This window comes from Lepidochelys kempii, chromosome 2 (assembly GCF_965140265.1).
Source record: "Lepidochelys kempii isolate rLepKem1 chromosome 2, rLepKem1.hap2, whole genome shotgun sequence".
Taxonomy (NCBI): domain Eukaryota; kingdom Metazoa; phylum Chordata; order Testudines; family Cheloniidae; genus Lepidochelys; species Lepidochelys kempii.
The window spans coordinates 92,588,495-92,614,812 of NC_133257.1; the positions used below are offsets into that span (position 1 = coordinate 92,588,495).

A 26,318-nucleotide genomic window follows, 5' to 3' on the forward strand; every position below is an offset into this window, starting at 1 on the left:
CCGGATATGACATAAACAACTCAATGCATTCTCTGTGCGTCACTTCCGCAAACAGGATGGCGAAAAGCCTGGATTGGTGAGCGCTGCGCAGAGCCTCAGGCCGGTTCCTCGGTCCTGAGGAGCCGCGCGTGGATGGGAGCTACTGGCCGGGCTCGTAGTATGGAGCGCGAAGCGTCCCTTCAGAAAACAGCTTCCGTGCGGCCGCGGCGTCTCTGCGGCTCGGTCATTTGCTTTCCGCAGAGCGGGAAGTTTGGGGGCGGGGCCGATGCTCACATTCCCGCGCGCGCCGCAGAGGAGGAGACAGGGCGAAGGGCTGCGCGCGCTGCGGAGAAAGGGGGCGGGGCAAAGTGGTGCAGTGGGGGCGAGGACTCGCAGTCGCTTGTTCGGTGGGACGCCGAAGAGGGAGGTGCGCGAGGGCGCTGTTGCCGGGGGACGGGGTTGGGCTCGCGCCTGCGGGCGGGGCGGGGCGGGGCAGTGAGAGACCCAGGGATGATGGGGTGGGCCGAAGGGGCGGAGCCTGGCCCTGGCGTTGCGGGAGTGGAGGAGCTGTTCCATCCTCGTCGCCCCGCCCCTTTCGAGGTTGTCGGGTGCGGGGGTGGGGAGGGGGGCGCGTGGTTCCCGAAGGTGACCTCCCAAGAGTTTCGTCTACCGGTCGGGGGGTCGCGGGAGAGGGGTTGGGGGTGAGTGTGTCACAGACCGGGGCGTCTGACTCCCCGCGCGGCCGTGCGCGAGGCCGGTACCCGCGCCTGAGGCTCCCCGAGTGTGGCTGGGACCGGGCCAGAACGCGGGGGGGGGGGGGGGGCGTCACCTGGCTGCCTTGGGCCTAACTAGCCGACCAGAGCCGGGGGTCCGGAGCGGGACCCTGTGGCCCTCGCTACCCAGTGGATAAGTTGATGGTCCCTTCTGGCTTTAGACGCTGGGAAAAAGTCAGCTTGAAATCTAGTATGCTGGGGAAAGGTGTGTCTGGCCCTTACCTGGGCTAGACAGGCCCCTGACCTTTCTGCCAGCCCTTGCTTTTGACCCCCTTGTTTTCCTAACTTTAATTTTTTCCCCCTCTCTTTTGTGTGACAGAATCACACTGACAGGAGAGCTGCTCAGGTGAAACAGTGAAGCTAGCTGTAACAAAGTCCTGTCAAATGCACAAAATAAACTGGAACAGAGAGAGACACTCATATGGTAACTTGGGTGTTATCTGTGTTAAACCCAACTGAATCAATTTAAAATGTTACTTTTTAATCTGCTGCCCTCTTTTGACTAATCAAAAGCACTAGGTATCATGGGGCTTTTATAATGTAAGGGAGAACAAGCATAAATTGTCAACTGAAAGTCATCTCACTTTTCTGACAGAATTTATTGATGAAAAAAACATTGATTCCTGTTTGATCAAGCAACAAGAAGAATAACCTGCAGCATGTCTGATTCAAGCAGGGTTGAAGAACAAGAGTTAGAAAAGAGCTTAGTTGAGGAAGCAGACAGAACAGCATCTAAAGCTTCAGAGGCAGAATCTGCTGTCAGTTTGGATGACAATAATACAAATTCAGGAAAAGGCTATTGTGCTGGAAATGAAAAGGAAGATGTTAGTGACCATGAGGACAGCACATCAAAAAAGAGAAAATCAGAATTTGAAGATCATCCTAGAAAAGTGGTGAGTATTATCTGTTTTCAGTTATGTCTGAACAGTGGGCTGGGATTAAAATCTTGGTTTCAGGGTGTGGGTTTAGAGAAGTTTATTGATCCTTAAAGTATTTATACCAAGCATTTTTACAGTGTATGTTTATAAGATTTTAGCAGCTAGTGTCTCATGATCCACTTAACATAAAAATTAATTTTAGCATCTGCTGCTATTGTCTGAAAACTATATACAGAATTATCTTGGAACTGAAGGAACTGGGAAGAAAGGTGGTAATTAGAATGATGAGACTTTAAATCGGGGTGGGCAAACTACGGCCCACGGACCAGATCCAGCACATGAGTTGTTTTAATCCGGCCCTCAAGTTCCTGCTGGGGAGCAGGATCTGGGGCTCTGGCTCCAGCTGGCAGTTGGATTAAATGAACAGTGCATATGTATCTGTTCTTGATCTACACTTACAAAGGGTTTCTGAGGTTAGGCTACACTTCTAGGTTGATCTTGCTACGTGGTTCAGGACTGTAAAAAAATTTTGCACTCTGTGATGTACTTAGTTCAACCTTTCCCCCTATGTAGAGGTGGCTGTCAGAGTTGAAGTAGCTGTCAGAGAAATGGATTATCTGTCTTGATGGAAAAGTCACTTCCTTTGATGTAGGAAGCATCTACACTACAATGCTACAGCAGCTGTAGTTTAGACATAACCTGAGGCTGTGAATTCAGAATGGGTTTCTGATACTAAACTTCTTTTAAGTTCTAGTTTGGAATAACTTTTGGAAAATGTACATGCAGCCTTTAAATCCATGGCTTCACTGGGATGAAATTGATTCTCCCAGTGAACACTGGGAATAGCATTCAAGAAGTTAAACCATCTTTCTGCAGTGAAGAGATGCCTTGAATCATTGAGCAGGAACCACTTTGTCCAGTTCTGTTTGCACAGTGTCTAGCACAGTGGGATCCTGGTCTATGACGAGGGCTCTTAGGTGCTCCAGCAATACAAATAACTAATAATAATAATAATAATGGTGTTAGGTATTAAATAGAGTCCTCCTCTTTGGTTGGAATTAAAGAACTCAGGACAGTGATCGAGGGAGGAGTTGGGAAATATTCTTTTGTAAATGAAGCCAGTAAGCTTTGCCATTACTTCTAATGTGTTTTAAAAACCTGTGCTCAACATGAGTCTTTTTAATTAAACACTGAAATGTGTTCACACTTTCTCGTTTGATTCTCTTATTTTCCATTGTGTATAGCATTTGGAAGAAGGGCATGGACAAACTGTAGCTGCACATTACAATGAACTTCAAGAAGTTGGACTAGAAAAACGTAGCCAGAGTCGCATTTTCTTCCTCAGAAATTTTAATAACTGGATGAAGAGTCTTCTCATTGGTATGACTCCTTTATTGCTTACTTTTGTCCTCACTTGAAAAGTTAGTCACTATACTACACTTTATTGCAGTATATCTTATTTTCTTTGGTTACATTCAAATATGTCCTGTGGTCATCACAAAACAATCATGGTGGTGGTAAGACTGCAGGTAAATGTTTTCTGCTTTCTCGTGTTCAGTACAGTGTATCTTTACTCAGAGGAAATTGTTTCGGTTCAGCTCTTTTAAAATTTGATTGCAAGCTTTCAAGGCATTGATTTTTCTTCCTTTTTCCTATGTGCTTTTATGCATCTAGCACAATGGGAGTCCCAGTTCTGATAAGACTCTCTTACATTTATGGTCATGCCAAATGTTTGTTTGTTTGTTTGTTTTAAAACATTAAACACCAGCTGACACTTCTGAAAACTTGATAGATATTAAGTTTAGGAGCTAATCTGCTTGTTGTAGTTTCCCCACTACCCTCTGCCCTCCCCCACAAGGAACATGTGCATGCAAACAGAACCTTTGTTTCTCAGAAGTTAATCTGTTCTTGTAAAATGTCCCCTAGAAGTCCTAATATTTCATTTTTTATTATCTTTTCCTTTAGAGGTATTATTACTTCAGATGCAGAATAATTTTATACTATGTATATTTTTAGCATTTGAAGACAGTGATGTGTCAGAGCATAAAGGGAAACAGTAAATGTACTTGCTGTATGATCAATAATTTTTAAAAGTATAGAAAAACTACAAAATATTAGAGGGAAAAGAAAATGCAGTAACTTTCAAAAGTGATACTGGTACTTCCTTTCCCATAAATCTACCTTCAAACTTGAGTAAAGTAATGGAACAAATACCAAGAGAAATCAATAAATAAAGAATAGCAGAGCCATGGGAAATAAATGCCAGGGATTTATAAAGAAAAGATTTTTCCAGGGAAAACTTGATAGCATTTGTCTTAACACTAGAAAAATTAGTGGATGAAAGCAGTGAGAGGTGGTAATTAGATTTGATGTAGTGTCTCTTGAAATCTTACTCAGAATAAATTTAAATCTGTTTGGGTACATGCTCTATAACCTAGATTAAAAACTCTCCAAAAGACCCTGAACAAAAGGTAAGAAGTAGTGAAGTATCAAGTTGAGGAGGAGGGGTCTGCAGGTGTGCCAAAAGGAACATTGTACATTGGGCCTAGGTTTAATTTATTCCCAGTGCATTCGCAAAGTTATTAAACTAGCATTAAAGAAATTTGCATAAGACGCTAACACCAGTTAGGGCAGAGAAATAATATAGGGTCCTAGACAGAGTAATACAAGGGATAAAAAGCAACAAAATAAAATTCCCCTTTCAAAAATGCAAGCTAACACATATGGTATAAAAAATACTCTTTGGAAAGGAGAGTCCTTATAATGCTTACTAAAACTTAGACTGGGTAGTAAAGAGCAAATCTAATGTGTAAATTTGCAATATGATGGCAGCCAAAAAAAACTACTATATTCTGTCACCATTTGCCGCTCTCCACGCGTTTCTGATTTGGACTGCAATAGTGTTTTTAGACCCACTAGGATAGCTCATCACTTCTTTAATTAAAGAATGCTCTCTCATGCTCATAATTCATACCCAGCCTCATTCTGGATGAGATTCCTTTTGTATTTTATCAGACCTGCTTCTTAATCACCTCTGGGCTCAGTGTTAAGCAAAGCAATACACTGCTTTTTTCTGTCTATAAAACACCCCTTCCTTCCCAAGGCTTGGCTTACGCTGCACACACAACATTCAGCCCAGGAAGTATTCATTCCTTTTTTCCCCTCCAAATCTTTTATGAGATTTGATAAAACGTGTATTTAAAGAAAACCACTCTCTTAAAAAAAACACACTTCAGGAAAAGAAGTATACAGAACTCGAATCAAACTGTTTTTTTATGAACTCTAATGTAGTCTTCAAATGAATTTTGAAATTCTGAAATATCAGACTTTGGTGCTTTAGGGAACTTTGTACAATGAAAGAGGCTTTGTTATCAGTTGAATGTGTGCTTTCTCTTTTTCAGGTGAATTTATAGAAAGGGTACGACGTAAGAAGCGAGATATCACTGTGTTGGATCTGGGATGTGGCAAAGGTGGAGACCTGCTTAAATGGAAAAAAGGCAAAATCAGTAAACTTGTGTGCACAGGTAAGAAGGCAAAGTAACTTTCTAGAGACAGTAAAAAAGGTTCTGTGGAAATGTATGTATGTACCATGAACACCACGCTTTGCTTTTTTCTTTCTGGATATGTCCAAAAATGCCATGCTTGCTGTGAAGGAACTTCATTTCCGTGCTCTGCCCTGGTTTTTTTTTATCATGTTCATTTTATCATGGTTCCTGGTTAAACTGTTAGCATAAATAGAGGGGAAAGTCCCTAGTGTTCCTATCCAGTTATCTTTAATTTTACCTCATAAATACAAAGTGAATGTTGGGAATCGAGTAAAAATGTTTGTTTAAAATCTCTATGAAAAACTGAGTATATATTTACACTGCAGTTAAAAACCCACAGGCTCAGGCTAAAGAACTATTTAATTGTAGCATAGATGTTTGGACTTGGGCTGCAGACCAGATTCCAGGATCCTGCGAGGTGGGAGGGTCCCAGAGCTTGGGCTGTAGCCTGAGCCCAGACTTCTCCCCGTAATTAAATGGCCCCTTAGCCCGAGCCTCATGAGCCCAAGTCAGTTGCAACAGGCCAGTTATGGGTGTTTAATTGCAGTGTAGATAGTGCAGACACCCTTAGTCACCACTTAATTGCAGAATCAAATTAATCAACCATTAATTACAGAATTAGTAATACAAAGTTGTATAATCTTCAATTTGCATTCCAGTTACTGGAGCATTTTATCAAGGAGGTTTTAAAAGAAGATACTGGCAATATAGCACTGCAAAACAGGTGTACTGGTGTTATCCTGAAAACTATCTTTATGATGGAAAAAGAATTTAGATTCTGAGAAAAATTACAATGCAAGGGAAAAGACTAATTTTTATTTTACCAGTTTGTGATATCTATCACAGGGTTGGAATTGCCTTTGCTGCAGAATTAGCTATGAGGAGTAGTTGGGATCTGACTGACTGACAACCCTTGCTTCATTCCTTTTACCATATCTAAATAGCATTTTTGTTTAAATCTGATATATTTTAAAGAATTCTTTATATTAACTGTCCTTTATTAATAGTTATGTATTTTATAAAGAGGGGAAAATTATTTTTGATATTTTGAGGACCACAGTTATTTTCTACACTCATTGGGTGTTTTTGGCCATTTGCATGTTCAGTTAATTGATTTGTGTACACACTTCCTATAATGGTATAAACCAGTTACACAATTGCACACTAAGGGTACGTCGACAGTATGAAATTATTTAGAAATTATTCTATTCGAATTTTTGGAAGCTATTTTATACATTCAGTCTTCTGTGTCCCCACTAAAGCGCGTGAATTTGGCAGATTGCGTCCACAGTACCAAGGCTAGCATCGAATGTTGGAGCGGTGCACTGTGGGTAGCTATCCCACAGTTCCTGCTGTCCCCGCCACCCATTGGAATTCTGGGTTAAGCTCCCAGTGCATGATGGGGCAAAAACATTCTTGCGGGTGTTTCTGGGTGTGTGTTGTCAGAAAGCTATGTCAGAAAATCGTTTCGCACCTTTTTGGCGTGCAGACGCCATACTGCTTTTAGCAGACGGTGCACTGTTGTTCTCCTGATACTATGAATCCACCTCTCCAACTCAACTCTGCCATCATGAACTGAGCAACACAGCTTCCGCCGCCAACTCTGCTCTCTCGCTATTGCCACACTTCCGAGCTTCTCCATGTTGTCTGTCCTGGGCTCCCACCTCTGCGAAAGCCACAGAAGACAACCATTTTCAGCCTTTGTTTGGCTACCGTGAACCAAACAGCACAGCTTCCAGTCTGCCACTCTGCTCTCCTACGTTTCGCACCCTTTTTCCAGGATTATCCGTGCAGGTGCCATAGCCATGGAGCCCGATCAGGTCTCGGCTGCAGTTTTGATCATTGTAAATACCTCGCGCATTATCCAGCACTATGTGCAGTACCTGCAAAACTGGGCAAGGAAGTGATTACAGCGCGATTACTATAGTGATGAGGTTGTGGACACAGATGGCACGGCATGTGGCGATTGGGAGATCATGGTGCTGTTGGGCCAGGTTCATGCTGTGGAACGCCATTTCTGGGCCCGGGAAACGAGCACAGGCTGGTGGGACCGCATAGTGTTGCAGGTATGGGATGATTCCCAGTAGCTGAGAAACTTTCACATGCGTAGGGCCACTCTCATGGAACCTTGTGACTTGCTGTCCCCTGCCCTGAAGCGCAAAGACACCAAAATGAGAGCAGCCCTCACAGTTGAGAAGCGAGTGGCTATAGCCCTGTGGAAGCTTGCAGCGCCCGACAGCTACTGTCAGTCGGGAATCGGTTTGGAGTGGGGAAATATACTGTGGGGGCTGCTGCGCTGCAAGTAGCCAACACAGTCATTGACCAGCTGCTATCAAGGGTAGTGACTTTGGGAAATGTGCAGGCCATTGTGGATGGCTTTAATGTGCTGGGGTTCCATAACTGCGGCGGGGTGATACATGGAATGAATATCCCTATCTTGGCCCCGGAACACCGGGGCGGCCAGTACATAAACCGCAAGGGGTACTTTTCCATGGTGCTGCAAGCACTGGTGGATCACAAGGGACGTTTCACCGACATCAGCGTGGGATGGCTGGGAAAGGTGCATGATGCTCGCATCTTCAGGAACTCTGGACTGTTTGAACAGCTACAGGAAGGAGCTTACTTCCCAGATCAGAAAATTACTGTTGGGGATGTTGAAATGCCTATAGTTATCGTCGGGGACCCAGCCTACTCCTTAATGCTATGGCTCACAAAGCCGCTCCCCGCCCCGCAGGGCTCCAATGAGGCTCTGAGCAGGGATGAGGCCTTTAAACTAAACATGAACAGCCCAGCGCGACTGGGTCGTCCCCCCCGTTCCCCCTACTGCGTCGCTCTGATTAAGCTCTCACTCACCAGAAGTGCCTTCCCCAGGGTCATGGTCCGGGAGCATGCTTTGGGAGTAGGGGGAGGCTATTCGCTCCAGTGTTAATAGTTCCTCGCTAGGGGGGAAAACAGATTCCCCACTTGCCGCCTGTGCACTGTCCTCCTCCTCGTCCTCCAAAAACTCACCCTCCTCGCTCCGTGCTACTCCCCCCTTGCAGGTATCCATGGGTAGTGGTGTCATCACTCCCTATAATTGCATGCAGCTCATGGTAGAAGCGGCATGTATGGGGCTGTGACCCACAGCGTCCGTTCGCCTTCCTGGCTTTTTGGTACGCTTGACTGAGCTCCTTGACTTTTTTTTTTTTTTTTTTTTTTTGGTACGACACTGTTCTGTGTCCCTGGAGTAGCCTCTTTCTGTCATGGCTCTGGAGACTTTAGCATATGTATTTGTGTTCCTTTTTTTTTTTTTTTTTTTTTTTTTGGGAATGTAGTTCTGCCATAACAGATTCGTCTCCCCATCATGCAGTGAGATCCAGTACCTCCTGTTTGGACAAGCTGGAGCTTGTCTGCGAATCCGGGACTGCGTGATTGCCTGTGATGGTGGACTCTGCATAGTCGCCTATGATGGTGGACTGTGCTGATGGTGACCAAACAGGAAATTCAAAAGTTTCTGGGGCTTTTACTGCCTACCTGGCTAGTGCATCAGAGTTCAGAGTGTTGTCCAGAGTGGTCACAAGGGAGCATTCTGGGATAGCTCCCAGAGGTCAATTATCGTCGAATTGCGTCCACAGTACCTGTAACCCGGAACTGCGATCTTGATTTTAGCGCTACTCCACTTGCTGAGGTGGGAGTACAGAATTTGGAGTAAAGAGCCCTTTAAATCGAAAAAACTGGTTCGAAAAAACGACACGGGACTTGGTCGTGTGGACGGAACCAGTTTTATTCCGAGGTAACTCGGCTAAATCCAAAATAAACCGCATACTGTAGACCAGGCCTAATAGTATTGAAAACTGTCTCATTGTCTTCATTACTTGGTCAGCAGTTATGCCTGTGGTGTTCACATCTCTTAGGTGTAGTCTACACTAGAAAAATTTCTTTCTGCTGACAGGGAGATAATGTCTATATTAGAAACACTACAGTGATTTCTATATCAGGGCTTAGATCAACTTAAATTTCATGCCATGCGTGATGTAATTTTCAGAGCCCTGAGCTACTTTGTAGCATAGATCAGGCCTGAATTTCCTCAGTAATTTCAACTAAGTACCTTTTGTCTGCACGTGTAAAGAAAGAGAAACCTTCTTCAGTAGCACTTCAGAAACCCACAGAGTTGAACTGTACCCATCCATGTCAACAGTGTGTTTATTTTTTTTTTCTGGTCTAGACAAGGCCTTAGAACTGTTTAGAGCTCTCTACAAATTCTTGAAGACAACACTGCATAATTTTTATATCCGTCAGTCTCTTCACATTGTGAAGGTTTCCACTACAACTGTAAAGGCTAGACATTTTTTTTATTTATTCCACATTCTGTGGAATTTGTATTTTATTGTATCGGGCCTAGAATATAATTAAGTGTGTTTGGTTTGATTCTTTTTTCCATTTTTAGTACCAAGTATGTGTGTAACAAGTTAGTGTACTTAGTTCCTTGTAGTCCACATAAGTATAAATAAAACTTCATAATGGAGCACATCTACTGAAAACCAGCTTTTACTCATACTATGGTATCTGCTCTCACTCCAATCATATCTATCTGAAGAGAAGTTTGTGCATGCAGTTTATTTTTTTTATAGATATTGCTGAAGTTTCCATGCAACAGTGCCAACAGCGGTATGCTGACATGAAAGCCCGATGTCGTTCTAATGAATACATTTTCAATGCAGAATTTATAACAGCCGATAGCTCCAAGGTACAGTTGTTCTGCTTTATATATTCCTAGTGTCGTAACTAGTTTCTTGGCATTCTTATTTGAATAAATGTTGGAAGTCACTAGAGTAAAAGTTCAGGAGTGTTTCAAGGAGAGAAGACTTTAATTTAAGGTTGAATTGTTACACTAAAGCAAGGGTGGGCAAACTATTTGGCCCAAGGACCACACCTGGGTATAGAAATGATATGGCGTGCCATGAATGCCCATGAAATTGGGGGTTGGGGTGTGGGAGGGGGTGAGGGCTCTGGGGTGGGCCCAGAAATGAGTTCAGGGTGTGGGAGAGGGCTCCGAGCTGGGGCAGGGGGTTGGGGTGCAGGGGGGAGGGGGAGGGCTCTGGCTGGGGTGCAGGCTCTGTGGTTGAGTTGGGGATGAGGGGGTTGGGATGCAGACGGGTCCTCCGGGCTGGGACCGAGGGGCTCAGAGGATGGGAGGGGGAATCAGGGCTGGGGTGGGGGGGGTGTCGGGGGTGCAGGTTCCAGCTGAGCGTACAGGCTCTAGGGTGGGGATGAGGGTTTTTGGGTGCAGGAGGGTGGGACCGAGGGGTTGAGAGGGTAGGAGGCAGATCAGGGCAGAGGGTTGGGGCGGGGGGGTAGCGGGGGCGTTGGCTCAGGGGTGCAGGCTACATGCAGCGCTTACCTCAAGTGGTTCCCGGAAACAGTGGCATGTCGTCCCCCACATCCGGCTCCTACGCAGAGGCGGGGCCAGGCAGCTCTGCTGTGTTTTTCCCGTCTGCAAGCACTGCCCCTGCAGCTGCCATTGACCCCGGTTCCTGGTCAACGGGAGCCGTGGGGACCTCGCTTGGGGAGGGGGGCCGTGTGCAGAGCCCCCTGGCTGCCCCTACACATAAGAGCTGCATGGGGGACATGCTGCCGCTTCTGGGAGCTGTGCGGAGCGGCCCCTGACCCTGACCGGAGCTCCGGAGCGGGGCAAGCCCCAGACCCTGCTCCCCAGCAGGAGCTCGAGGGCCGGATTTAAATGGCTGGCAGATGGGATCCGGCCCGTGGGTTGTAGTTTGCCCACCCCTGCACTAAAGGCTTGCCTATATGGAAACTTAATGTGTGGCAAGATGGGGGTGTAAATGTACAGTGCACCAGTTGGCTGTGTGGACTCTGCTGCCTCACACTCATTCCATAGTGCACCTTGGCCACTTAGCACACAGCAGGTTCGTGTGCTGTAGATTTTATACCATAGCTTGCTATACACTGAGGGCAGGTCTTCAGTACCCGCCAATCTGCGATAAGTCGATCCCCGAACGCGCTCCCCCTTGACTGCAGAACTCCAGCTCGCGAGAGGCGGAAGCAGAGTCAATGGGGGAGTGGTAGCGGTCGCCTCGCCGCCGTCCTCACGGCCAGGTAAGTCGACTTAAGATATGCCAACTTCAGCTATGCTATTCGCGTAGCTGAAGTAGCGTATCTTAGATCGACCTCTTCCCCCCAGTGTAGACCAGGGCTGAGTCTTTATGTAGAAAAGCCCTAAATTAATCATTAGAACTATATAAGTTAACAAGCAGTTGCTTCTAAAATAGAAGATTAAACTGGTTCCGACAAACTCTTTCGTTGTTTTGTAATGTACTCTTGAAAGGCTGAATATATCTTTCACCTATCAAAGGTGTCCTTTCAATTTCCTCACTAACTAGTGGGGTCATATTATTCCCCAAATTTTGCTAATTGTTGCTACATAGTCACTAGGGAAGTTATAAAACTTTGTGTTGATGGGCCTGTGTTCTTTCCGACCCCCAGAACAAATGTGGAAGACTTTCTGACTTTTAGTCTTCTTGCTCCTAAATGACTCTTAATGCTACTGAAATGCAGCCTATTAGGTGAAGTTTTCTAATAGCATTTTTATTTTCCATACTGCTTATTTTTAAAACTTATTTTGATAACCTTTCACAGCTTTGGTCTCTTGTAGCAGGGCCGGTGGAAAGACCAGTCTGACTCAAATTCCAAGGGCTCAGTCTAACAATCACAGGTTAATTGGGTCAGTGGAGAAAGGGTGTGCATGCAATAAAACTACGTGATTAAAAATGATGAAAAGTTTAGATGATAACTTGATTTTTTAACAAGTAAATTGTATTTCAAAGATTAAAAAGCAGCTAATCTATTCTTTCAAAACTGAAGTCACTTATCTTGCTGTTTTTATCTAAAAAGCACAAAAACATGTACAAATATCTACAGATTTTGTGAACTGAAAATTCGTTTTAATAAAATTTTCCATAATTCACTTACAGCTGAACTTTCAGCAACAATACTAGAATTTATTTTGGAAACTAAAAGTTGTAACTTAATAGCCACATTATTTTGGCTTCTGAAATTTGATGAGCCAGTTAATTCACAGATATTTTTTTTTTTTTAAAGTGAGAAAAATTACAATTTTAAAGTGATGTATAAATATATTCTGGTGGCTTTGGAATGCAGTATATGGTTTCTTAAGTAGAAATGGGCTTTCTTATTTCATCTTATTTCTCCTTCTACCAAGCAGTAGTTCATGCCTGAATTTGCTGAGGGCAGAGGGAAATAAACTTTACTATTTTTCTTTCAAGTACTTGTATTCTAGGATTGGCATGCATTGCTGGAAGATTAACACAAACCACTTCTTTGTTTCTGCAGCCTTTGGTATATGTCTCATAACTCTTTTTAATCCATTTCAGGAACTTCTGTCTGACAGTTACAGTGATCCACATATGTGCTTTGACATATGCAGCTGTCAATTTGTTTACCATTACTCATTTGAGACATATGAGCAGGCTGACATGATGCTTAAAAATGCTTGCGGGAATCTCTGTCCTGGAGGGTATTTTATTGGCACAACTCCAAATAGCTTTGAGCTTGTGTAAGTGCTATTCATTCTATTAATTTTTAAAATTGTATGAAATGTTATCAGATTTAAAGGAGGGTCACTCTTTGGGTGCCCTTGATGTATTTTACAGCAAAATCTTTCCAGCTGAGGGCCTGTGTTGCTTACTTGCTAGGAAAGTCAGACGTATAGTAACTTGAATAAAATGGAGCAGATTGCACCCACCCTCATCTTTAGGGAGGTGTGCCCTAAGGGTACTACACTTCCTAGCACGTAATGCTTCTGTATTGATTTAATTGGTGACAAAACAAGTACAATGTGGGCTGTAGCTGCAAGCTTCCTCTGACACCTTTGAATCTGCCTACTTCTAACCCTGACCTGCCTCTACAGGATAAAAGAAAGTTCAGTTTCCATGGTTATCTAATTCTTGACCCCTTTGAATGCTATCTTCAGAGTGTTAAAATTTGAATAAAAACTTTTTCATTCCCATGTTTTTATAGTAGTCTTAATTGATGGTTAAATTTATTAAGGGAGACTGTGTGGTGCAGAGACTAGGGCACTGGAATGGACTGTGTCCTTCTGTGACCTTGTTGAAGGTCCCTGCACCTCTCTTTAGTTTCTTTATCTGAAAAATGGTAATAATAGCTTATTTATCAGTTATTACCGTTTTTATATATCTTTATATAGAAAACGACTTGAAGCTTCAGAAACTGATTCATTTGGGAATGATGTGTACACGGTACAGTTTCAGAAGAAGGGGGAGTATCCCCTGTTTGGCTGCAAGTATGACTTTAACTTAGAAGGAGTTGTTGATGTCCCTGAGTTCTTGGTTTATTTTCCTTTACTGATAGAGTAAGTTTACTTTTGACTTCATTATGTAATCAAATTTTGAAGAATTGTATGAGCACAAGTCTAGCAGAAATCTACAACCAGGCATTACTGTAATATCAGGTTATGCTCCTTAAAACGTTTTATTAGTATTCTCTCAAATCTGGTTCATATTTGGAGTATGGGTAGCGAACATTCTTGGAATAAAATATCTATCTTCAGATCCTAAGTGGTAGCCCCAAATTAAGATGCTGGTGTAAAACAGTGTTTCAGAGTCTTGATCAGATAGCTAAAACTTTATATTTTTATGGTATTGGTAAATTGGTCATGCTGTGCTGCCAGCTATTTTAAGGCCTCCATGGTTTTTAACCAGGACCCTACCAATTCCAGTTGTGGCTCAGAATGAACTCCTTTCCCCTGCTGCTGTTTCTTAAAATGCTAAGAAACTTGGGGAGAAATCCTAGCTTCATTGAAGTCAGTATAAAACTGTTTCACTCATTGGGGGTAGGATTTCACCCTTCAGGGAGCATTTCTGCTCTGAAAAGTGTCACTAAAAGGGCACCATCTTACTGAACAGATCTTCTGCTTATGTGATATATGTGGATAAAATAAAAAAAAATGCCTACTGTTAGGCTCGTAGAGCCAACATATCTAAGAATGCTGGGGATTCTGTTCAACCTTGTTAGCCTATTGATATAATTGCTTACTAAAGCACAACTAGTTGCAGGCAATAGGGTTGCATGGGAGTCAATGAAGGCATAGTCCGTCCTACAGAAATCTTATTATTAGGGATAATTGTGAAATGGGATATAATCCAGGTTGGCTCTTTCGGGCCATCTTTTTAAATCATAATGAAGCTAAAGAAGGTAAAAACCCAATTTTTTCTTCTCTGAAATAGTATATACTCCAGCAGTGTTTCTCAACTTTTTGATACCAGGAACTGACTTCCTGTCTTCCTAAACTGTGTCAGTGAAATCTCAGGGACCCAGGAGGCTTCCACAGACTGGTGGTTGAGAAACAGTGCTCTATAGTATGTGCGTGGGGATATATAAATGTGCATCTAGCTAAAAAAATCTCACTTTCAGCTAACTTGGTGTGTGTGTGTGTGGGGGGTATTTATACATATATACAAAATGAATTTTAATTAAAAGTTGTTTCATTATGTATGAAACAGATTTTTTAAAAAAATCTAACACTAAAGTTTCAAAAATTGGCAAAAGACAATGTGACCTTCCTCTACCCTCAGATTGCCTTTTCTTCCCACATTCTCTTCTTTCTCCTTTGTCTCCTCCTGTAACATCTCCACTTTGTGTACTGAACCCACCCCGTCTCCTGATCTCCCTCACACCCATACTTATCTCCTCCTACTTTTTCTCCTTAACCTCTTGCTCTTTCTGCTCATAATACAAGCATGCTTCAACCTCTCCCATCTTAAACCTAAAAGAAATAAAACATGCCACACTTGACACCATTTATCTCTCCAACTGCTGTCCCATCTCCCTTTCGTGTCTGAGGGCTTGTCTACACTTACTGGAGGAGGACGTGTGGCGGTTGATGTGTTGGTGGTTGATTTAGCGGGTCTAGTGAAGACCCACTAAATCGACCACAGATCGCTCTCCCGTTGACTTCTGTACTCCACCTGAACGAGAAGTGCGAGGGGAGTCAATGAGAGTGTCTCCTGTCGACATAGCGTACTGTGGACCCCCCAGTAAGTGGATCTAAGTATGTTTACTTCAGCTACATTACTTAGATCGATCTCCCCCCGTAGCGTAGACAAGGCCTAGGCTAATCGAAAATGTTCTCTACAATTGCGGTCAGTAGTTTCTCTCCTCCAGTTCCATCCCAGACTCCTTCAGTTTAATAGCTGCCCCTTGCACTCCACTGAAAAGGCTCTTGCCAAAGTCTTCAATGATGATTTCCTAGGCGAAGCTCAGAACCAGTACTCTTTATCCTCCACCTGTCAATGGCCTTTGCACCATCAGTCGTACTCGTCCTGTCCCTTGATTTCTGTTACTCTGTCCTCTTCTGGTTCTTTTTCTACTTCTTTAATTGCTCCTTCAAGAAGTCCTTCAGTGTGTCCACCTTATCCTCCCCACCAACTTTGTCTGGCTTCCACAAGGCTCTGTCATTGGTCTTTCTCTTCTTTCTTTACAGTTTGGATAATCTCATCTGCAGCACAAACTCAGCTAGTCTCTCTATGGAGACAGCTCTCAGATTGATCTCTTCCCTCCGGACCGTCATCCTTTTGTCCAAAATGAAATCTTGGCCTCTGTCTTGTGAATATCTAACTGTCATCTGAAGCACAACCATCTTGTTTGTTGCCCGTGCCCATAATTAGTGCTTCATCTTTAACTCAGACCTTTCTAGGTCATTGGATCCAGGCTCTATCTCAGTCTTATAGATTCTCTTACCTGTAAAATACAGCCTTTCCTGTCCATCCACACAGCTTGTCCAGGTTCTCACCATCTCATGTCTCCATTACTGCAACATTCTTTTTTCTAACCTTGACAGATGCGATCTTGCCCACTCCTATCCATTTAGAATGTTATTGCAAAGGATATTATTCTAGCGCACTGCCTTGACCATGTAGCGTCTCTCTTTGCATCACTTCACTGGCTTCCCTTTCTCATATCAAACATTAGATGTTTGTGTTCACTTTCAAGGCCCTTCATGGTCTATCCCTACCCTATCAGTCATCTATCATTTACTATTGAAATGTCAGGTCCTGCTGATTGGCCAGTAATGCCAGCCTTCATTGCCCACTTGTTAATTTCTTAAATGAACACCTTCATTCTTGGGAGGAGATCCATGTAAACACCCACAAAGCTACCTCATTATTCTTAAAATCCCTTCTTAAAGGTCTCGTCTTTGCAGTGATGCCTCAAACTTAACAACAGTTAGGCTGCTGGTATGCTAATACTAGTTTCTATTATGGTGACCAATATTGTCTCATTGTTTCCTAGTATTCCCTGTCTATATCTATCTGTTTCTTGTCTTACACTTTGATTGGGGAAGAGACTCTTTTTGTTCTCTCTGTACTGAGCGTAATACAGTGGAGCCCTGGTCCATAATGAGGGCTCCTAGGCATTTGGTAATACAAATAAACTAATAATTAGGGAAAAGGCCCCTGATACCTATAGGCCCAGCCCCAGTATTCGGTTCTGTTAGTATAGACCTGTGCAGAATCCCATTTAAGTTGATAAAACTCTTCATGGGTTCAAAGGGTCATAGTAGCTGATTTTTTTTTTTTTTTTTGCATTATGTTCCCGCATCAAAAAGTTTTAGACTGCAAATTCAGATTTTCATTAAAACTTTTGTGTTTCAGGGAAATATAAATTGCTCTGTCCAAGTCAGAAATATTTATACCAAGGTTTAGAGCAGAGAATTTTTGATGACATTATAACTCCTTGAAAATGGATATTTGATGGCAATGTGGACTTTTCCAGCCTTTAAAAGCCATAAATATATAAACTTAGAGATTGCAGTCCTACTGAAGACCATATGGTGTCCCTGTGTTCAAAACTATCAACTGTGATAAACTCGGGCTTTTGTTGATTTAAAAGTATCTCTATAATAATTTTTGGATCACTTATGTTCACAGAATGGCAAAAAAATATGGCATGAAACTAGTCTACAAAATGACATTTCGGGAATTCTATGAAGAAAAGATTAAGGATGAGGAAAATAAAATGCTGTTAAAGCGAATGCAGGCTTTGGAGGTAAATATAAAAATGCTGATTTAAAAAAAACAAACTCATTCTTTCATTTAAATAGTGTTTTGCATCTTGCTGGGATTGATCTACTTTAGCAATAGCTTTGGGCAGTAAATTATGACTAGTATTCAAGTGCTGGCATTGTAGGAGCCAAATAGTTCCTATGGCATGCTGCTGAAAGCAGTTAATCTTCTAAATTTTGTAGCTAAATAAAATACTAAATAGTATTTTCTGTTGAGGACAAGTTTTTATATTAGGTTACTAGGCAACTGTGCACATTATACTTGTATTTTCCATTTAGCAGGTTCAACACACTTTTGTGCTTTGTATTGAATTGGCTCATCTGTGTGTGTGTGTATTTGTATTTGTAATATCTGGTGCTATATAATTAACTGCTCATTGTAAAGAGTAGTTCAATGCTCCATTATAAACAAGAGTAAGAAATGGAATAGAAGGACTTCCTGTTGCCTGTTATAGAATTACCTTTTTTATGTGCAAGAAACCTGTTAGAAAACAGAACAAGAATTGAATTAGGTATATAAAAATACTTTGTATATACAGGACAATTATACTTTTAAATGTAAATCCATGACTAGCCTTATATCCAGCAGTAATCTTTTACCCTCAACATCTCACTTACACTTTTGGTTCCCCCGAGGGACAGGTACTGTGTATCTCTTCTGCAGCTTCAGGCAGTTTTCCAAACCCGGAGAGGTTAGCATTATACACACACTATGGTTGACCTTGCCTAGTTTACATTGCACTAAAACTAAAGGGCCTTGTCTCCACTATGTTTATACAGCAGAATAGCTAACCAGCATTAATTACACCATGATAAAAGCACACCTTTTTGTGGTTAGTGAAGACCTAGCCATAATCTGTCAGGAGAGAATTTGCTTAAACCGGAAGAGCAGAAAGCTTAGGGTGAGCAGAACGAAGAGCAAGAGTTGAGAATAAGAGGAAACTAGATTAAAGATGTATAAACAGGGACAAAGATGTGTTGAAAACTGAAGACAAGGATGTGAGGTTAATTTTGCAAGGAAGCTAATGAAAGGATTCAAGGATGGGGAAAGGGATCAGAATAGAGAGAAGAATATGGGTTTGCCACATTAATTTTGTTGTTAATTTAATCCAAAGTTAATTTTGGATTAACTATCAAAGTGAAAAGGATGCTACAATATTTGAGGTCAGAAGCAAGGTTTTAGCAATGGCAGCATCAAGAAAGGACAAACATTGGAGATGTAAATACTATATAAATTATAGTGTGTTACAGATGCAATATAAATTTTTGTGATGGCTTGTGTGAAATGATGATAGTTTGTTATGGGTTCGTCGACTTTTTTTTTTAACATGATGACTGATGCCCATCCAAGTTGACAGCCGTGGTAGTATACTAGACAAAGCTCTGGTCTACACTACAGAGTTAGGTTGACGTAAGGCAGCTTACAGCAACTTAACTCTAAACATCTACACTAAAATGTCACTCGCCTGCTATAATGACTTCGCTATCCCTCTTGCAGAGGTGGAGTTCTTAGGTTGATGTAGTTAGGTTGACACAGTGTCAGCGTAGACACTGCATTGCTTATATCTATTGTTGCCCTTCAACAATGCCCCAGACCAACAGTAAATCGGTGCAAGTGCTACTGGTGAGGCCACGCATCGCCGACACAAGGAATGTAGTGTGGACTTGCAAAAGTGATTTAATGACTGCGGTGGCTGTATGTCGACGTAACATAGGTTGACATAATTTTGTACTGTAGATGTACCTTTTGTAGCACTGGGCCTTTATGGGTAATTCATGTCCTGGTCTAGAAGCTTCCCTTTCAGAACAGGACTATGGTGTGTTGCCCTGACAGTGTGCAGGAACTTGTATTGGTACCTGTCCTACACCTAAAGTGTAAATAAGTAAAAATCACTCTCCGTTATCTAGAATCTTTCACAAGTACTAAATCTAATAGGTAACTTTGTTTAAAATGATAGCTGTGTCATGTCTCATTTTTGATGTTTTGAACATTCATCTATTTTTATAACTTCAGAATTGCATAGGACTTCATTTCCAGTACTTGGAGCAAACAGTTCAGGAGCCACTTCAATCTTACCAGTTCTACCCTATTACAAAACAGTGATGGGACAGTCTTACAATAGTGAATGTGATCGATAAGCTCTATAGATCGAGATACATATCTATCACTTTTCTGCAGTAAGTGCTCATCAATTCTGGTTCACTGTTTGAAGTAATTAAATAGGATTTTGTATGAATCTGCCTGAGCATAAAAATTGGTTTAAATTTTTTTCCCCCAGAAAATAAATAATGAGACTAAATTTTCAGACTTGTCTATCTAATGGTAGGCATCAAAATAACTAACTGCAGATTGACGTTTTTCATAGGTATTGAGTTCCCTTTAAGGCCTCTTTTAGGGTATGCCTACAGTGAAAATGAAAACCCATGGCTGGCTTGTTCCAGCTGACTTGCGCTTGTGGAACTCAGGCTAAGGGGCTGTTTAATTGTGGTGTAGATGTTTTGGGCTTGAGCCTGGGCTCCAGCCTTAGCCTGAATGTCTACACTGCAATTAAACAGCCCCTTAGCCTGAACCCCATAAGCCCAAGTCAGATGGCACAAGCCTATTTTCAATTGCAGTGTAGGCATACCCTTATTTAGGAGACATCTTTTTTGGTTCACATGTTTTTTGGCTAGATATTTTTTTAATATAGTAACTTGTGTCTTTTCTTCAGCCATATCCTGCAAATGATAATTCCAGACTTGTCTCCGATAAACCTGATGATTATGAGCATGCAGAAAAGCTCATGAAAGACGGCAAACCAAAGTTACCTTTGGTAAGTCTCCTTCCCCCACGCCCCCAAGTGATAGAATCTTGTCAGAAGCAAAGTGTGCTCAGTGATACCTAGGGTCTAGTCTTGCAAACACTTAGGCATTTGTTTAACTTTATATAGATGAAGAATTCCATTGACTTCAGTGGAATTAAAATAAAGTACATACCTAAGTGTTCAGAAAATCAGGGCCTTAGCAGCTAATTTATTTAATGACATATGCAATTTTATAAAAATCAGTGTTAAAATTTAGATGGAAAACCTACTATGTTCTTCAAAGAAACAACTATAGTTTAGAATGACGAATACATTCTCTTCCACGAGAGACCTGACGTTTAATTGTCCTTAATTGTAAAGGGTAGCATATCCATGTAGAATGTAAGTCATAGGTTGAAACATTCTTCCCTTTAGACTGAGATTATTTTTCAAGCACTTGTTTATCCATTCTTATTGATATATTTAAATAAAGGTCTGATCTTTATAGTAAAAATGTAGTGATAGTGTAACATAAAACCCTATATCAAGGGGGAAAACTTGAATAAAAGAGTTAGCTAAACTATCCTCTCAAACCTGCAGAGGACTGAAAAAGAAATGCCCTTAGTAGTAGTAGATAGGTTAATTTATCACCTAGGTAAAGAAAGAGCTGCTTGGTTTCCTCGACTAATATTTTTGTTACTAACTGCTTAAACTATTCATGATTTAGGGGAATGTTTGATTTATATTTCATCATACTCCATTTGTGATATGTGCCTTATTGTCAATTTCTTTAAAGGGAACCTTGAGTAAATCTGAATGGGAAGCAACAAGTAAGTACTATTTGCAAAGTTCAAATACTATTGCTTAGCAAAACTGTTTGATAAATAACATGACTTCCTTGGACATTGTGCATGAGTATGACAATTAAACAGATACTTTCAAACTTGGTGACCTAAAGTTAAGCACTAAATAAAAGGTACCCATTTTTGTTTGTGTTCAATAGCTTTGAAAATCAGATTCCTTTTTATTTAGGTGCTTAAATATGGATTTAGTTCCCTATAACTGGGTTTCAATGTCAATATACTTAACTGAAGCAGTTTACAATGCTCAAAACTTTGAGGAATAAATGCATAGTTTGGGAGAAGACTTTTTATGGACCAAAGATGGAATGGAAACTCTGAAGACAGATGGATTTGGTCTTACCTTGTACCTCAGTTTAGCACAGGCTTTTTTTTCTGATTGTGCAGTAAAATTTTAATAAAATAGAAGCTTTGCCTTTTTGAGGTGAATTAAAGAACCAAGTAAAAATTAGCAAGCAATTATCAAGCAAACCTGATTATTTTCTTGGGGGCTGTTGATATCGCATATTGCTTTTCTCAGTAGTCGGTATACTTCATACACAAACAGTTTAGGAATAAATGATCAGTCTGAGAGTGACTGAGGATACAATCTGTGATGATGTGTAGGGTTTTTTAAATAATACAGCTTCGTTACATACATTCTAAATGTTTTTAGAGAGGTCATTAAAATTTTGTGATTTAGAAAATTTTCAAAGATTGATTTTTTTTTTCCTTCTGAAATGCTTTCCAAAGAAGAGAAGAAGTTGGTTGGAAAAAATATTTCCTTCCGAGAGACACAGTTTTCATATAACTTATGGAAGACAAAAAGCCATATGCTATCAGGTTAATGCTCTTCCAGAGTTTGGTATGTGTTGGCATCCTCAGAAGTGTGTTTAAAAAAAAAAAAAAAAAAGTCCCTATTTATCACATGAGTTTTCATACAGTCTTGGGTCACAATTTTTCTCATATGGAGCAGGTGACTTAATTTTCTTCAAATAATTCTTTACTCTTTAGTGCTTTGGTTGTACAACCCAAACTGATGTTCTCTTACTTTGACTGTCTCCTTTTTAGATGACATACATCAGTCCAGTTGTAAAGGGAAAACATGGATAACTCTTATAATTTCTTTTCAGTAACAATTATAATCTCATAAATGTGGGTTTTCACATTTTTGTAAAGTATCATAGAATATCAGGGTTGGAAGGGACCCCAGAAGGTCATCTAGTCCAACCCCCTGCTCGAAGCAGGACCAATTCCCAGTTAAATCATCCCAGCCAGGGCTTTGTCAAGCCTGACCTTAAAAACCTCTAAGGAAGGAGATTCTACCACCTCCCTAGGTAACGCATTCCAGTGTTTCACCGCCCTCTTAGTGAAAAAGTTTTTCCTAATATCCAATCTAAACCTCCCCCACTGCAACTTGAGACCATTACTCCTCGTTCTGTCATCTGCTACCATTGAGAACAGTCTAGAGCCATCCTCTTTGGAACCCCCTTTCAGGTAGTTGAAAGCAGCTATCAAATCCCCCCTCATTCTTCTCTTCTGCAGGCTAAACAATCCCAGCTCCCTCAGCCTCTCCTCATAAGTCATGTGTTCTAGACCCCTAATCATTTTTGTTGCCCTTCGCTGGACTCTCTCCAATTTATCCACATCCTTCTTGTAGTGTGGGGCCCAAAACTGGACACAGTACTCCAGATGAGGCCTCACCAATGTCGAATAGAGGGGAACGATCATGTCCCTCGATCTGCTCGCTATGCCTCTACTTATACATCCCAAAATGCCATTGGCCTTCTTGGCAACAAGGGCACACTGCTGACTCATATCCAGCTTCTCGTCCACTGTCACCCCTAGGTCCTTTTCCGCAGAACTGCTGCCTAGCCATTCGGTCCCTAGTCTGTAGCGGTGCATTGGATTCTTCCATCCTAAGTGCAGGACCCTGCACTTATCCTTACTGAACCTCATCAGATTTCTTTTGGCCCAATCCTCCAATTTGTCTAGGTCCTTCTGTATCCTATCCCTCCCCTCCAGCTTATCTACCACTCCTCCCAATTTAGTATCATCCGCAAATTTGCTGAGAGTGCAATCCACACCATCCTCCAGATCGTTTATGAAGATATTGAACAAAACCGGCCCCAGGACCGACCCTTGGGGCACTCCGCTTGATACCGGCTGCCAACTAGACATGGAGCCATTGATCACTACCCGTTGAGCCCGACAATCTAGCCAGATTTCTACCCACCTTATAGTGCATTCATCCAGCCCATACTTCCTTAACTTGCTGACAAGAATACTGTGGGAGACCGTGTCAAAAGCTTTGCTAAAGTCAAGAAACAATACATCCACTGCTTTCCCTTCATCCACAGAACCAGTAATCTCATCATAAAAGGTGATTAGATTAGTCAGGCATGACCTTCCCTTGGTGAATCCATGCTGGCTGTTCCTGATCACTTTCCTCTCATGCAAGTGCATCAGGATTGATTCTTTGAGGACCTGCTCCATGATTTTTCCAGGGACTGAGGTGAGGCTGACTGGGCTGTTCCCAGTTCCCAGGATCATTCTCCTTCCCTTTTTTAAAGATTGGCACTACATTAGCCTTTTTCCAGTCATCCAGGACTTCCCCGGTTCGCCACGAGTTTTCAAAGATAATGGCCAATGGCTCTGCAATCACAGCCGCCAATTCCTTCAGCACTCTCGGATGCAACTCGTCCGGCCCCATGGACTTGTGCACGTCCAGCTTTCTAAATAGTCCCTAACCACCTCTATCTCCACCGAGATTGTTTCTCTCTTTCCATTAGAGAGAGATTGAGGAATAGTGCCTATAAGGAGTAGGATGTAGTCATAGCTTGATCAAATTAAAAAGAATAACATTTTGTTTCACTGCTGGAAAAGGCATTCAGGCTTACTGTATAGATTGAGCAACGTTCTAGCAATGACTCATCATAAACAAATACATTTGATGCCAACTGGAAGCCCATAATGACTGTCAAATCGGATTCTGTTTGGTCTTGCAGCACTTTCTGACACAATAAATGAAGTCTCTGCTACTATAAAAACATAAGGATCTCCACAGGTTTCACTGTCCCATATAGCTTTCTTTGATTACATGCCAAATTAAATATTTCTGAGGAGTGTCATTCTAGTCGAGACTGCACTGAAGGTACATCTTGCAGTTGACAGAATGCTAGCTAGCAGCTGTAAAGTCCTACTCAGCAGTATGTTTTCAGATCTTGCTTTTTTAAAATTAGCAAACTTCAATTCTTCTTATCTTTTGGATTTTAGTCAGATTTCATTATTTTTAATTGTACAGAGTTGAACATACAAACTTAATTCTGCCCCACTGTATATAAATAAGTCTGTACATTTAGGGTTGTGTATTACCTTATGTGCACCTATAAATCTAAGAAATTGTGATCGTGAATTTAAAGACTGCCCCTCATACGTAAAGGGGGAGCAGAGTTAAGGTGGCATGTCAAGCACTCTGGTAATGAAATGTGAATGTTTAACTGCAATTACCGTTGCATGAAGCTGGGGGTGAGCAAACTAGGGTCTGCCAGCCGTTTTTAATCCTGCCCTCAAACTCTCATTTGAGAGGCAGGGTCTGCGGCTTGCTGTGGTCCAGCCAGGGAGCAGGGTCGGGGACCACTCTTTTTGCAACTCCCGAAAGCTGCGGCGTGTCCCATCTCCAGCCCCTATGCATAGGGGCAGCCAGGGAGCTCTGCTCTGCATGCTGCCCCCACCCCAAGTGCTGCCCCTGCAGCTCCCATGGGCTGGGAACTGTGGCAAATGGGAGCTGCAGGGGCAGTGCTTGGAGTGGGGGCAGCATGTGGATCAGAGTCACCTGGCCGCGCCTCTGTGTAGGAGCTGGAGGGGGGACCTGCTGCTGCTTCCAGGAGCCGCTTAAGGTAAGTGCTACCCAGCGCCTGCACCCCTGAGCCACTCCCGCATGTCCAGCCCTGATCCTCCTCCCACCCTCCGAACCCCTCGGTCCCAGCCCGGAGGACCCTCCGACACTCCAAGCCCCTCATCCCCAGAGCCCGCACCCCCAGCCGGAGCCCTCACCCACACCCCTGCCCCACCCTGGAGCTCCCTCCTGCACCCCAAACTCCTAATTTCTGGCCCCATCCCAGAGTCCACGCTCCCAGCCAGAGTCCTCGCCCCTTCCCGAACCCCAACCCCCAATTTTGTGAGCATTCATGGTCCACCATATAATTTCTATACCCAGATGTGACCCTCAGGCCAAAAAGTTTGCCCACGCCTGCATTAAGCAGATAATAGTATGTTACTAACTGCATTTAAAATACTTATTTATCATTACTTTGCATTTCATTCTAGATTCATATTTTATATTTTAAATTTGGGGTCACGCTTTCAGAAGAAATCCAACCCAGCCTCTTAAATACAAAAACATGTTTGAATGGAGACGTGGGTTTTTGCATACAAAAAGTTGCAGGTGCAAGACTAAACGTTGCTTTTAAAAATTTGCTGTAATAAGAAATGGTAATTGATGGGGTAGCCATTGGTGCAGTTTCTTTTAATAAATAGAATTTGTTCTGCAACAGCTTAGGAGAGAGGGAAATGTTTGTCTTTATGTTTGAAACCTTTGGAGAGCAAGAAGTAATGCAAATTTTAAATACTCTCTTCTTTCATAGGTATTTACTTGGTTTTTGCATTTGAAAAGCAACAGTGAAAAGAACAGTACTGGAAGTAGCAAGAAGAGATTGCATCCTGGTACAAGTTGGAGTGATGTAAAACCATTGTGGCGACTATTTTTTTATGTTTATTTTTTAATTATTAGAAGTGTGCAGGACACTACCAAAAACTAGGGCAAGCTCATGAATCTGAGTTATAGTTGCCTGTCTGCGACAGATGGACTTTTGTGTATATAGAAGATTGTCTGAACCTGGCTTTTTAAACATTTTTCAGTAATCTGCATGCTGTCAGAAATGCCATTTGAACTCCACAGCGCTCTTATTTCCAATAAGCAGTTTGTTAGTCAAGTTTGTTCAGGTGACCAAGAGCCTGGTCCTGTACCCATTGAAGTCAATGGAAGGACTTCCAGTGACTGCAGTGATGTAGGATCAGGGCCGAAGAGCACTGTACAGCAAAGCTCAGATTGATTCACAGTGCAGTACTTCAACAGTATTAAATTGTATTGAAGTTGTAGTTTATGTAGAAAGGTCCCAAACTGTTCTTGTTTTTTGTGATCACTGATATGTAGTGTCATTACGTGGTATCTTCAAGATTAAATGGATTTATGTTCTGTACAACTGAATGTGCTGAAAGTATTGTTAGATGCCTTAAGAACTGAATTTCTGTCATTTTTAATGTTCTGTAGATTATCTGCAAACAGGTAGCAACCTCTAAATTTAGATTGCCTAACACTTTCAATTATAAAAGACTCCTGTGACTTTTTTTCTCTTAGAA

The 26,318-nt window shown here is 42.0% G+C and overlaps 1 protein-coding gene across 8 annotated transcripts; it reads left to right on the plus strand.

Moving 5' to 3' along the window:
• On the plus strand, window positions 1-26,318 carry RNMT (RNA guanine-7 methyltransferase). 8 transcript variants are annotated; one of them, XM_073331667.1, is made up of 12 exons: window positions 1-76; window positions 1,072-1,176; window positions 1,348-1,645; window positions 2,875-3,010; window positions 5,032-5,154; window positions 9,786-9,901; window positions 12,567-12,748; window positions 13,400-13,564; window positions 17,142-17,259; window positions 19,987-20,088; window positions 20,855-20,888; window positions 25,544-26,318. In XM_073331667.1, the coding sequence occupies exons 3-12, from the start codon at window positions 1,412-1,414 to the stop codon at window positions 25,579-25,581; spliced, it is 1,248 nt and encodes a 415-aa protein (XP_073187768.1). In that variant the 5' UTR covers window positions 1-76; window positions 1,072-1,176; window positions 1,348-1,411; the 3' UTR covers window positions 25,582-26,318. The 8 variants fall into 8 exon arrangements, with proteins under 8 accessions (XP_073187768.1, XP_073187775.1, XP_073187773.1 ...); XM_073331671.1 differs by lacking the exon at window positions 1-76 and adding an exon at window positions 91-157; XM_073331668.1 differs by lacking the exon at window positions 1-76 and adding an exon at window positions 194-406.